Raw genomic sequence first — 14,335 nt, 5'->3', positions numbered from 1 at the left:
TCAGCAAAAGATGAGAGGATGGAATGTTTAATCTTTTCGTTTATGTCACTAATCATTACCAGAAACAAGAGGGGGCCCAGAACTGAGCCTTGTGGAACTCCGCTTGTAACTTTCGCTTCATCTGATAGGAACGTGTTTATGGAAACTTTTTGGTATCTCTCAGTAAGGAAGGATTGTATCCAGTTCAATAGTTGTCCTTTGATTCCATTGATTTTTAGCTTGTGTAGCAAGATGTGATGGTCCACCTTGTCAAAGGCCTTGCTGAAGTCAAGGTAGATTACATCAACATTTTCATTGTTTTGTAGGTGAGATATCAGTCTTTCTACATGAGCCAATAGTTGACTCAAGCAAGATCGCCCTGGTCTGAAACCATGTTGTGTTGGATTGTATAGGTTGTTTTCTTCAAGGTGGATTTGCAATTTCTCTCTGACTATTTTCTCAAATATTTTAGTGGTAATTGATGTCAGCGCAACAGGTCGATAATTCTCTGGTAAACCTTGATCTCATTTCTTGAATATTGGTGTAATGTGGCTTGTTTTGAGAATTTCAGGTGTGATTCCTTTGTCAAAGTTGTTTTGCCATATCATCTTAAGTGGCTTAGAAAGTGATTTCTTGCACATTTTGAAAAACTTTGCTGGCAAGCCATCTGGTCCGGCTGACGAGTTGGCTGGAATAGTGTCAATTTGTTGGATGAAATCATCTTCTGTGAAAGTAATGTGCTCAAGGTTGAGGAGTCTTTTGTCTCATTTGAATTCAGAAAACTGTAGTCTGTTTTGGGAGTGGTAAATACTGAACAGTATTGCTTTTGTAAGATGTTTGCCATCTCTTGTGAGTCAGTTGTTAATTTGTTGGTGGTTGGATTTTTCAGTGGGCCAACTTTAGGTTTAGTTTTTGTGAATCTTTTTGCATAGGAGTAGAAGTATTTAGGATTGCTTTTGATTTTGAGTGAGGCATCCAGCTCTGCTTTATCGCGTTCATTTTTGTGGGATTGCTGTAGCATCAGTTCAATGTCGATTAGTTTCTGATTTGTTTTATTGGTTTTGAAATTCTTTTTGGAGAGTCTTTTACGTTTTCTCATAAGAATACTACGATCTCTTGGAATCTTTGAAAATTTTTTTGGAGGTTTTCTCTTTGGCAAATGCTTTTTCACAATCAGAAGACATTGTTTTGGATGATGTGCTTATAATTGATTTGTTTTGGTTGTGACGTAAGAGCTCGATAATGACAAGATGATAATTATCTTTAACTACCTTTTTATCACGATTTTCTATAAAGTATCATTTTTTCTACGCCTTTTTCACGCACTCAAATCAGATCAGAATTACTTTTACAAGAGACGTGAGTGAGATTTTCATTCTCGAGATGTGAGCAAAATACTTTTACTTTATGAGATCTGAATTCATTACAGAGTTGATTTTACTTTTACTTGGAGTCACGAACATTTGGGGATAGTATTTGGACAATATTTTGTAAGTAATTTCATGTACATATCGTTCTTTCATATGGTGATATTTTTCCCTAGTTTATAAATACCCAAGTCAGATTAAGACATATTTTTATGAAGCGATTTCTTTACTTGTACATTATTTTACCTAGTCGACATTTTTCTTTCATAGGCCTATGTACATATATTTAGTTTTTGAACTTTGTGTTTTTAGCTTGAACAACAATCAACAAGATTCCCACGTTCCAAGATTTTTGACTCAACTATCCCTAACATCTTCAAGAAAATATTTGGGAATCAAGTGGACAACAATCAAGTTTTGGAGGATCAAGTTTTGGTGGGACAATCAAGTGGAGAACTGGGACAAATGCTGAGAGGAAGAGACCCATGTCAGAGGTATACCTTAAACTTTGGCTTGGAAATTTGAAGATAGCTCACAATCTTCTTCGTCTCTCAAGTCCTATCGTCTGGAAAATCGCCTATCGTTTGGAACATACTCTCTCTGATACCCTCCATATTGTTTCCGCTACCCCCTCATTCGGAAAAGGCCGTCCGAGTATCATCCTCCAATCGCACGTTCGGAAATCGTCCATCCAACGTCCGTTGTCCTCCCAAATTTATCGTTTCCGGGATTCACTCTATCCGGAATTCTCTCCTACCGTATCGTCACAGATACTCCATTTCGTTCAGATACCGCACCCAGCGTCGTATCGTTTTATCGGTATACACACCAAATTGTATACAATCCATCATTTCGTTGTTGATTCTCCCGTTGCAAAACGCCACTTCCGCCCCGCCTCGTTCTCATACGTGGTTCGCCCTCAACTGTGGTCCACCCCACCACCAATCGTGGTCCACCCTCATCCTCAATAGTGGTCTACTTTATCAATCGCAGTTCACTTTCGTTTGAATTGTCTTCCGCCCTCGATTATTAATCGCTACCGGCCGTCGTTCAATTCGCAGCCCGCTCTTGTTTCCAATCGTGATCCGCCCGTTGTAATTCGTGGTCCGCCCTCATTTGCAATCGTTGTTTGTTCTCGTTATCAATCGTGGTTCAGCCTTGTTATCAATCGTCGGCCGCCCTTTTCATCAGTGGTCTACACTCGTTCCCAATCGGGGCCGCCCTTGTGTCCAATCGAGCGTTTATTCAATACCGCCCGTCGTATTCGTCTGTGGTACACGCAACTACCACATCAGTTGACTAATCCGTGGACTACCTGTTCTTTATTCAACCTTGTTTCATCACCGTCCAGACCATCATGTCAATCCGGAGATCTCAAAGAATTGCAGGACAAGGGCCTGATCATTCCACTGACCTGGCCAAACTGATATCTCTAAGGAACACTCGAAGAGGTCTTCTGGGATATCTTACACGGGTGGTGGTGGTCTTGTTGAGACTTACTTAAAATTCAGAGCGGCAAACACAGAATATCTTATCTATGAAACTGACGAAAGAAGGATACAAGAATGCACAGAGACTGAAGCTAGAGAGGCTAATCGCATCGCTGAAATAGAGCATGAGATTCGTACGAGATTGAGAACACCAAACCTTTCCAACACTACACCTGATACAAGTCTGTATGATGTAGATCCATCTGAAACTTCCAACATATCGGGTCATGATAAACGTACTAACGTATTCAATCCTCGTATTCGTATACCTGTTGGCTCCAGTGGAAACTCACCTACTGTTTCTCATATCGAATCACCTCCTAACTCAGCTATTTACCACTCACCTGTCCATTCACAACCTCTTCAACGAAGTCTATCTCAGGTGAGATTTACTCCATGTCCACCTTCGGTGTCTTCTGTCACAGCAAAGCCACGAAGCAGCTTCCGACGTCTACGCCAAAAGGCATCTACATCATCAGTTGATAATCGTTCAGAGCCTTCAACTGCCACTGTGACTCTTGCTAATGCTAATTCTTACACAAAACCCAAACCTCCATACCTCGTCTTCAGACCAGTCGACCAATTCATTGACGAATTGACAGAAGGAGAGGAAACATGCCTCGCCGGCTTATCAAACCCATTAACAGCAAATTCTGCGCTGAGGTTCGAATTCGAGACAAAGGCTCTTCCAACCATTGAATTAGTTAAGTTCAGTGGCGACAGCTCCAAATGGCCAGACTTCGTCGAAAATTTTAGTCGCAGAGTCCATTATAAACTCTCCTTCACCGACAACGATCGAATGGAAAGACTCCTCAGTATTTTGATTGGTGAAGCCAAAAAGAGCGTTGAATGTATCGGAACCTCTGGGATATTCTACGCAACTGCCTTGAAAACCCTGAAGAGAGATTTCGGTAATAAGACGGTGGTCACACATTCCAAGCTTAGGAACCTGCTTGACAAACCTCAGTTACCTTCTGATGATCGTTCCTCCTTGAAAAGATTTCACCAACACCTGAAATCAACAGTGACATGGCTAAAGATGATTGGTAATATGGGTGCAATTCACTCTGCTGAGAATCTGTCCAGAGCTGTCATTCGGTTGCCTGACAATTTGAGAAAGGCATTTTATCGGACATCTAAAGATTACGAGGATACCAGTCTTTCACTGATGAAGCTTGAATCATGGCTTGACTCCAAGCTCAAGGAGTTTTATAATCCCATTGCAGACATAATCGCTCAAGAAGAACAGAAACCAAAAGACAAAAGGAAAGACAAACGCAAGGAAGGGCAATCAAATTACTTGGGAGGAAAAGGTGATTCAAAGACCCCAGTATGCTACGTATGCAATGAACCCCACAAGCTTTGGCGTTGTGAACGCTTTAAACAGAAATCAATTGCTGAAAGGAGAGGAGAAGCAAGAAAGTTAAATCTATGCTATAACTGTCTCTCAAAAGGTCATTCCATCAAAGATTGCAAGTGCCAAACAAGATGTAAAGAATGTCAACGAAAGCACCACACGTTACTCCATGATCCAAATTACAAAGCAAATCCACTTGCAGGAACTAAGGAAGGGGAATCTCATTATGCTAAATCCAAAAGGACAACCTTCCTTCAGATCGTGCCGGTCACCATTTCAAACGGTGATATATCAGAAAAGGTGAATGTTCTTCTAGATCCTGGTTCTGATACCACGTTAATCAGTGCCAGCCTTGTTGATCGATTGAAATTACCAAATATCAACAGTAATCTGAAAGTTTCTATCAGCAACGTTCTAACAAAAAAGCAAACCATGAGATCAAGATCAGTCAACTTTCTTCTTTCATCATGTGATTCCAGCGTTCATGTAGAGGACGCTTGGGTAGTCGAGTCTCTAAACATCAAGAAGAAACCCTACAACGTTTCGAAAATGAAGAAACAATACCAACATCTCAGAGATGCTTCCTTACCACAACCACTCGATAAAGACGTTGAGATCCTAATCGGTGCAGACGTACCAGAAGCGCTCTTGCATCTCGAATTTATTAAAGGTGAAAGCTCAAAAGAACCAATTGCTGTGAGGACTTTGCTAGGATGGACTATCTTCGGAGGGAAGTCTGGTAGCAATGATGGTTGCTCTAATTACATATCAGTTCAATCCCTTGACTCGAAGCTGGAAAGATTCTGGAGTCAAGAAACCTATGCGACAACGCCTGATTCAGAAGCCTTGCTTACTCGGGATGAGAAGAGAGCCTTACATCTTCTAAAGAACAACACAAGACTCGTGAACAATCATTTTGAAGTGGGCATGTTGTGGAAAAGTGACGATTTGGAGCTCGTGAATAATCGACCACTTGCTGTCACCAGACTTCTGTCTACTGAGCGAAGATTAGAGAAATTACCTGAAATCAAACAAATCTACAGTTCGAAGTTAGAAGATTATGTAAAGATTGGTCACGTCCAAGAATTGACCAAAGACGAAGCAGCAAAGACATCATCCAAGACGAACTATATACCGCATCACTTTGTCTTAGAACCAAACAAACCAGGTAAAATTCGAATCGTCTGGGATGCATCTGCTAGGTTTAAAGGAACCTCACTGAATGATCAACTCCTCAAAGGACCAGATTTACTGAACAGCCTGGTCACAGTCCTATCGAAATTTCGAAGAGGAAAAATTGCAGTGATGAGTGACGTAGAAAAAATGTTCCACCAAGTTCTTGTACCTGAAGAGGATACAGATTCATTGCGCTTTTTGTGGAGGAAAAATGAGGAAGAGATATCAGAGTTTAAGATACTGGTCCACCCTTTCGGAAAAAAGGATTCACCGTGCTGTGCCAATTGGGCATTGAAGGGATGTGCTAATAAGATTCAAGACGTACCAGAAGGAGAAGTGCTCAAATCGCTAACATCGGATGAAAGAGCAGCTGTCACAAAAGCTGTTTCCGAAGAATTCTACATGGATGACTTCCTAGGATCATTCGATTCAACAAATGAAGCAGTCAACACCTGTTCAAACCTTGTCAGAATCACCGCTGAAAGAGGTTTTCGATTGACAAAGTGGATTTCAAATGATACTGAATTTTTGAAAGCAATTCCAAAGGAGGATTTATCGCCAAAAATAACAAACCACGACTTCAAGGTACTACCATCAGAAAGAACCCTTGGAGTAAGGTGGAATCCAACCGACGATGTCTTCTTCTTCAATGTTCCAGTCAAGGAATGTAAAGAGACAAAGAGAGGCTTGCTGAGTTTCTTGTGTTCGATATTCGACCCTCTTGGATTCTTGGCACCCTACCTTATTGCACCAAAACTGATGCTTCAATCCCTTTGGAAAGAAAAGGTTGGATGGGATGACACCCTTCCAGAACGGATCCTGAAACAGTTCAAAGAATGGCAAGAAGGACTTTCGTCACTGAAAGAAATCTCCATACCAAGATGGTTCAACTTTGCAAAGATTACAGCTACCGAAATCGAGTTACACGTCTTTTCAGATGCTTCGATGAAGGCATTTGGAGCAGTTGCTTACTTTCGGACAATGGATGATGATGAGGTCAACTGTAGTTTCATCATCGGTAAATCAAGGTTAGGACCTATTAAAGGAAGCACAACACCACGTTTAGAGCTGCAAGCTGCTGTCCTCGCATCCAGGATTAAAAATTGTGTCGTCAAAGAAATGGATCTTCCCATGAACAAGACCTTCATGTGGACTGATTCAAAGGTCACCCTCAGTTATATTCGGAATGAACAAAAGAGATTCTCAAATTACGTAATGAACCGTACAAACGAAATCCGTAAAAAGACAGAAGTTGAGAATTGGCGCTTCGTACCAGGAAAACTCAACATCGCAGACATTGGAACCAAATGTTTTGGTGTTGAAGAAACCAAGACATGGATCGATGGACCTGAATTCTTGAGGGAGAAGGTGGTCAGGCAATTTGAGGAACCTGAGGAGGACGAAGAACTCATGGAGATCATCACAGCCCATATCGAAATCAGAGTTGACGAATCAACAAATGTCATCAGTTGGGAAAGATTTTCCAGTTGGACCAAGCTGAAACGATGCTACGCCTGGATCCTCAAGCTGAGAAGGAGATGGGTAGAGGTAAAACGTAATGGTGAATCGTCAATCAACAAAGAAATCCTTGATGTTGAGGACCTCAATGACGCTACCAAGGAGTTATGTCGAATTGCCCAAGATGAATCGCAGCACTCAATGGATGAAAAGAGACTTTCAAGTTTCACACCAATCATTCTACACAACCTCGTTTGTGTTGGAGGACGTATTTCCAAGTGTGACGTACCCAACCAGTCCAAGCATCAAGTAATTCTTTCCAACGAACATCCAATAAGCGAGCTCATCATACGCCATGTACATGAGGTCAACCACCACTGTGGAAGAAATGCCACTCTTGCCCTTGTGCGAGAGAAGTATTGGATTTTGAAAGGAAAGAGCAAGGTCAGGAAAGTGCTAAATCAATGCTTTGTTTGCAGGAGAGAGACGATCAAAACCAAACATCCAATGATGGCAGACCTTCCAAAGGAGAGACTTTCAGTTGGATCACACGCTTTTGAGAATGTTGGAGTCGACTACTTTGGACCAATCAATGTAAAACAAGGACGTAGAACTCGCAGAACTGCAGGCACCGCTAAAAGGTATGGTGCTCTCTTCACGTGTATGACTACACGAGCTTTACACCTCGAACTAGCTGGAGACCTATCAACTGACAGCTTCATCTTAGCACTCCGACGTTTTCGAGCAAGGAGAGGCAATCCAAAAACCATCAGGAGTGATAACGGAACAAACTTTGTGGGAGCTGAAAGAGAGATACGAGAAGCTCTTGCAAAATGGGACCAGAAACGAATCCAAGATGAGCTTTCACAGTATGACATTGTGTGGAAGTTCAATCCACCTGTAGCTCCATGGATGGGTGGAGCTATGGAATCCATGGTTAAGCTCACAAAGAAATCATTACGATCAGTAATCAAAGACAGAATCTTCACTGAGGAAGCACTTCACACGTTCCTCCTTGAAGTTGAATCAACTATCAATTCGCGACCACTCACACCACTGAGTGACGACATCAACGATTTTGAAGCTCTCACCCCTAACCACTTTCTATTAGGAAGAGCTTCACCCAATCTTCCAATCATTTATAACCCTCAACAAAACAACCTGAAGAGCAAGTGGAAGCAGGTCCAATCAACACTTGACGAATTTTGGAAGAGATGGGCAAAGGAGTACCTACCTACAATCAACGAACGAGCTAAATGGCGCCATCCAATACGGAACACTAAAGAAGGGGATTTAGTTGTCATCAGCGAAAAGGACATCCCAAGATACAAATGGCCATTGGCACGCGTTGTTAGTGTCATCACATCAGATGATGGCATCACAAGGATTGCAAAAGTCAAGACGTCCGACGGTTCGATATACACTAGGCCAACCGGTAGCCTAGGCTTGTTGGAAGACGGAACCTCATCCAATTGACGATTGCCCTGTCATCGAGTTAAGCAAAAACATATGCTTATTACGTTGCGTTAATAAATATCACCAATGGTACACCTTACGTTGTTAAGGTACTATCAACAGAAGTTCGTCCCTGAACTTGAAGTCATCAATTGTACACCTTACGTTGCTAAGGTACTATCAACAGAAGTTCGCCCTTGAACTTGAAGTCATCAATGGTACACCTTGCGTTGCTAAGGTACTATCAACAGAAGTTCGTCCCTGAACTTGAAGTCGTCAATTGTGCACCTTACGTTGCTAAGGTATTATCCACAAAAGTTCGCCCTTGAACTTGAAGTCATCAATGAAACGCCTTGCTTTGCTAGGGCACTATCATCAGAAGTTCGTCTTGAACTTGAGGGAATCATCAGATGTTCACCCTACATCAAATCATCAACTGTTCGACGGTCATCTTCACAGTTCACCACGAATTTTGGTACGACTACCACCGTGTTGTACATCATGAGCTGAATAGCCCGATTGATAGACTGAATGAACTCTTGGTTCTTCCCCTTTTGGGTGGGAGTGTTTTGGATGATGTGCTTATAATTGATTTGTTTTGGTTGTGACGTATGAGCTCGATAATGACAAGATGATAATTATCTTTAACTACCTTTTTATCACGATTTTCTATAAAGTATCATTTTTTCTACGCCTTTTTCACGCACTCAAATCAGATCAGAATTACTTTTACAAGAGACGTGAGTGAGATTTTCATTCTCGAGATGTGAGCAAAATACTTTTTACTTTATGAGATCTGAATTCATTACAGAGTTGATTTTACTTTTACTTGGAGTCACGAACATTTGGGGATAGTATTTGGACAATATTTTGTAAGTAATTTCATGTACATATCGTTCTTTCATATGGTGATATTTTTCCCTAGTTTATAAATACCCAAGTCAGATTAAGACATATTTTTATGAAGCGATTTCTTTACTTGTACATTATTTTACCTAGTCGACATTTTTCTTTCATAGGCCTATGTACATATATTTAGTTTTTGAACTTTGTGTTTTTAGCTTGAACAACAATCAACAAGATTCCCACGTTCCAAGATTTTTGACTCAACTATTCCTAACAGACATTTTTCAAGGAAGTTGGCATATTGACGATTTGGGTCATATAGATTTGTGTCCAGTTCTTGAGACCAATTAATCTCTGTTAATTCTTTGTTAATAATTTCCCAGTCAATTTTATCACTTTGGAAGTTGTAGAGGTCAAATTTGCTTATTAAGTTACGTTCTTCAGTTTCTCCGAATTGATTATCAAAATTCAGATGTGTTGTAACATCTACAACAAGATGATCTGAATAAATAGTAGGTGAGCATGTGTAATTAAATACAGTGTCTGTGTTGTTTGTGAATAGAAAGTCTAAAATATTACCATCACGGTGTGTTGATTTGTGTATCAGTTGATTAATGTGCAAGTCTGCTTTAAAAACATTTAAAACGTCCAGAAGCTGTTTATTGCAATTTCGTGTTGGGGTTGAAGTCTCATCATTAAGAGGTGTGTGTGGTATGTTGAAATCCCCAAGGATGTATGTGTCAGGTGTACAATCAGTAATACTATCAATTTTTGCTATCATTGCAGAAAGGAGTTCTTGTAATTCAGGTGCTTCAGATTTGTGGTCTGGATTGTTGGGTTGTCTGTAGATAACACAGAGAAGAATATTAAATTTTTTTGATAAAAGCATCAATGCTTCATTTACTCCGTTCGAGAATTCGAAAATGGGCTCGAAGAATGGTGCAATGTCATTACGCACATAAAATGCAACGCCTCCGCTTGCTCTGCCATATTTCGATTTTACTCTGTCTCTGTTTTTCTTAAAAAAAGTGTAATTTTCAATCGCAAGTTCTCCTTTTTTGTGATTGTCCGTTAACCAGGTTTCGGTTAAGCCTAAAAACAGTTGTTTTGAGCTGTTTGTAAGATCTTTGAGGTAGGGTACAGATGAAGGTTTTGTTTGTGGGCAAAGTCCTTGTATATTGACAAACGAAAACATATTCAGTGTAGGTTTAGAAGTAGTTTTGGTAGTCGGGTCAGCATCAGTAAGGGCAGTCACTGTCCCAGTAGATTCCTTGGAAATGTTGGTTCCATTGTGGGGTGCTGGGGTGGTAGATGATGTAGGGGATGTTGACGATTGAATGTTTGTTGAGGTTGATGTGACAAATCGTGGTTCCTGAATTGTATTTGTTGGTTTTGGTTGCTGAAACAATTGTTCACAAGAGAGATTATTTCTGTGCGAAAGTTGTCCAGGATTGCGAGAAAATCCTGAGGTTCATCATTACGATTGTTTTGCTTTTTCTGATATCGTTTGGTTCCCTTAACATGCGTGAATTTGCAGTCAAGATTGAAGCATTCCCCTCTTGTAATAGATGATGAGCACATCCTCGGGTGGAAGCTTTGGCACTTGGTACCTAGGTTGCAGCCTCTTGGTTGTTTGTTGCCATGTTTGAGCAATTTTGTACAGGCTCTAGGATGGATAAATTGACAGTCTCGGCCTTTCAGTCCATATTTACATTTTCCTTTTATGTAGAAGCGACATATTTGATCATTTGTCTTTGATTTGGTCTGAGATCTTGATCCAGGATATTGGGCGTGATCGTTGTTGCTGTTGTTCAAGTTGATTTCATTTGGTGGTCCGCCAGCTGTTTGGTTTATTATGTTGGAAGTATCGACTTCTGTCATTGGTGCATTGATCTCATCGTCCTCATCTACTACACTCCAAGTAGATTTGTCCTGGGATTCAGTTGATCTTGGTGTTTTGTTTGGTGGATTCGGTGTGTTACTATCATGGGTGAAAGACACAGTGTTATCTTGGCAGGATTGACACAGGAAGATCATGCCTGGAATTTTGAAAAGTGTATCGCGTATTGCCTCGTTATGATCAACTAGGTTCATATCTTTCAAAAGATTCAGGTAGCACTCTCGGTGTACTTCTTGACCACATGATGCACACTGGAGAAAGGGTTCATCATTGAGTTTGATAACATAGGACATGTTGCAGATCTGGCATACATCTGGAAAAAAGCTTTTGACTTTGAGGCAGAGCTTTTGGACAAGTTCATTCTTGTTAGCAGATTCAACTTCCTGCTTTGACAGGAAGTTAAGTGTGTCGTGAATTGTGTCTTTTTTGAAACTTTTGGTCAGTGTAGCAATAATGGATTTTGTAGGTTTCTCTGGATTGTACAATTGAAGACAAGATTTGATCTGGGGATCCAGTGCTTGAAGTGATAGTTCAGTTACTATTCGTTTCCAAATCTGTACGTCTTCATTTGGTTCCCCTTCTGGTTCAATTTCATCCGTTGGTTTAGTAGCCATGGATCCAAGAAATCAAATACGTGACACAAACCAGGGTTCCTTATTTGTGAGGTGATGGGAAATCTCTTGGAAGAAAGCAGGACGAAAAGTAGAAAAACTATACCTGGTCAGCTGCACATGTGAACCCAAGTTCTGTCATGCACAACTGTTCCTCAGGATTTAACAAGATGCCTGGGTGACCAGCCACAGGACCCTTATATGCTGTGATATTGATTGAGATGTTGATGTTTAAGATAGAAATAAATAGTTGTATACCTCGAGAGTCCAGGGCTAACCTGGTGTGTTAAAGTTTGGGGTGGTCTTTCTCTCTTCTGTTGATCTTCAGAACAAAGTTTGTCCAGGTGATACTTGATAGCCAGCAATCCACCATCAAGCACCATCAAGCAAGGGGTCCGTCCAACGGCCACTTAATAATTAAGTGGGTAGTGCTGCCTTAACCGACATAGCAGCATTTGCCGTACATTTTATTAGTTCTTCTTCTTTGTTTTTCTTTTTTTCTTGCTTTTCCTGAAAAAAAGAAAGGCTTCTCTTCCACATAGATCAGCCTTATTCACTAATTCTTAATGGAGTGAATTTTTTTATCTGTCAAATGACTGGCAACTCTGTGCAGTGTAGACCTGTCTTTATTGCATTGCGCAAAAAGCTATGAAGCCTACTTCGAAAGAGTAACAATGTACTTTAAAGGAAGAAATTTCGGAGGAAGAAACTTTCATAAAATACTAGTTCTAGTCTGATTTTTAAAAATTCTCATTCTTTTTGTATATAATCTTTTTATCTTCTTTGAAGTGTAAAATGTGTGTGAGAGCCACAACATCACAGCCACAGGGTTGGATATTGGCTAAAAGTTTAAGATAGTCAGAAAGAAAAGACACTTTTTTCTTCTGCTACTGGCAGTTTCATACCACTTTTATGACAATCTTCAGGCAACTAAAAATATTATGAAAATACAATTCAATACCTAGCTGCCTAGCTTCTTTTTATATGACGTCAATATTTCCATCAAAAAGTTCATTCTATTTACTTCTTCAAATCAGACCATTTTTCAAACCATAGTACTACCAAAGGAAAAAAGTCATGATTGGCATCTCCTGGTCAAATGTCACATTGTTACACGGTCAACTGCTCTAACTTGGGACGATTGGTTGAAACATGGGACTCATTGATATCTGGCCTGTATTTTCACTTGCTGTTAAATCTCTTTGAAAACAAATTTGTTTTGATAACCTCCACCAAGTTTATCAATCATACTTTCTGTCATAACATGTCATGATAGCTTTCACTGATGTTTACAGATTTTTTTTCATATTTCCATTTAAAAGCCTACTCGGGGGGGGGGGGTGCGAAAGAGAAATTGTGTACTGTTTAATACGCTGTTCATTAGCTCAAATCAAATGACTTTGGAGGTTTAGTGAAATGGTGGCCGAATTGCCAGCCTATGTTTTGTCAGATAGTCCCAAGTTAGAGCAGTTGACGGTATATATTTATAGTCCTTTCTCCTTTAGCTTTAGGATTAGGAGAGAACACGAAAATCTATACAAATTACTCCATATATACCGTGAGATCGCATCAGTGGAGGCTAACACATGCATAGCTCTCAAATGACTGACCAATCAAAGCAGCAAAATTAAAAAAAAATGAACTACGCAGCTTCGCTCGGAGCTCTACTCTACCATTTTTGTTTTGATTTAACTTTTGTATTTTAAGGAACAGACAGGTCATTCATTTGGGGGCTATGCATGTTCCTCCACTGATGCAAGTTATATTATACCCGACTTCACGGTATACATTACTTTCCCTCAACCAGTACAATGGGATAGATTATCTTGTCCCTAGGTAACTGCTGTGTTAGATTTCTGTTGGAGTAATTAGCTTTAATATTTAAAAGACTGAAAGACTGTTGACTGTGTTGCGTTTTCCTAGCTAAAATGAGTTTATTATATTAAACCAAAAAAGCATGGCGTCCTCCCGCTTTTTGGTCCCCCCTAATATGAGCTAAAATCCCCCATCTGGCCTTTCCCCCCCACCTGTCTTTAAAATTTGTGCTCCCCCCAATTGGGAAATCCCCCTAGCCGTATTGTATAAGGGTTGCGAAGTGATGATCCAGACTCGCCTCAATTCGCAAGCTACTATAGCAAAAAAAAGACTCTCAAAATCCCTAGAAAGACAGGCTCATAAGCCTGAATGCCCAAACACACCAGGAAGGTCTATATTTATCCTATTACTCCCCCCACTAGGTAGATAGAGGACTGAATATACCCCCTATTCGCCTTTCTCCCCCCATCAAGCTTGAAATTTTCACTTCCCCCCTGGCACCAAAATCTGATTCCCCCCCCCCCCATCTTCCTGGGGGGGGGATGATCCCATGAAAAGATCCATCTTTCTGCATATTTATTTGGCTATGCTAGTAAAATAACCTTTTAACAAAATTTTCATTGACAAACCAGAAGAGCTTCAAGCTAGATCCAGATAAAAATTAGCTAATGTTAGTTAGACTAAACTTTCTGAACTGTGCCGTCGGTCGTCAGGTTTGAAGGAATATTAGTTTTAGTTTCGATTTCAGAAATTTCCCGCCAAAACTTGAGCTATGACTTTCAGATTATCGAGCAAGATAGACATTTACTTCTAGAATGATAATAGATCAATTTTTCTAATATCTTACTTGCATGAAGAGTTGGTAGCGGGTTGTCTAATGG

General features: G+C 40.3%; 2 protein-coding genes across 5 annotated transcripts in view; one reads left to right on the top strand and one right to left on the bottom strand.

Annotated features, from left to right (window-relative positions):
• Positions 1 to 12,223, bottom strand: part of LOC136824778 (clathrin heavy chain linker domain-containing protein 1-like) — a 36,683-nt gene extending 24,460 nt beyond the window's left edge. For all 4 annotated transcript variants that reach the window (XR_010849168.1, XM_067080749.1, XM_067080752.1 and 1 more), the window contains exon 1: positions 12,188 to 12,223. The gene's annotated coding sequence lies outside the window, so the exon portion shown is untranslated. The remainder of the gene's footprint in view (positions 1 to 12,187) is intronic.
• On the top strand, positions 1,215 to 8,723 carry LOC136824777 (uncharacterized). Its single transcript, XM_067080748.1, has 2 exons — positions 1,215 to 1,469; positions 1,659 to 8,723. Exon 2 carries the CDS (start codon positions 3,636 to 3,638, stop codon positions 8,301 to 8,303), a length of 4,668 nt encoding a protein of 1,555 aa, XP_066936849.1. The 5' UTR covers positions 1,215 to 1,469; positions 1,659 to 3,635; the 3' UTR covers positions 8,304 to 8,723.
• Positions 12,224 to 14,335: the final 2,112 nt, after the last annotated feature.

Source organism: Clytia hemisphaerica, unplaced genomic scaffold, assembly GCF_902728285.1.
Source record: "Clytia hemisphaerica strain Z4C2 unplaced genomic scaffold, Clytia hemisphaerica genome assembly, whole genome shotgun sequence".
NCBI classification, from domain to species: Eukaryota; Metazoa; Cnidaria; class Hydrozoa; order Leptothecata; family Clytiidae; genus Clytia; species Clytia hemisphaerica.
Note: the sequence above shows the minus strand (reverse complement) of the source record. Positions and strands in the feature narration are given on the sequence as shown.

Excerpts from the sequence above, each read along its gene's own strand:
- LOC136824777 (XM_067080748.1), top strand. The coding sequence starts at position 3,636 with ATGGAAAGACTCCTCAGTATTTTGATTGGTGAAGCCAAAAAGAGCGTT.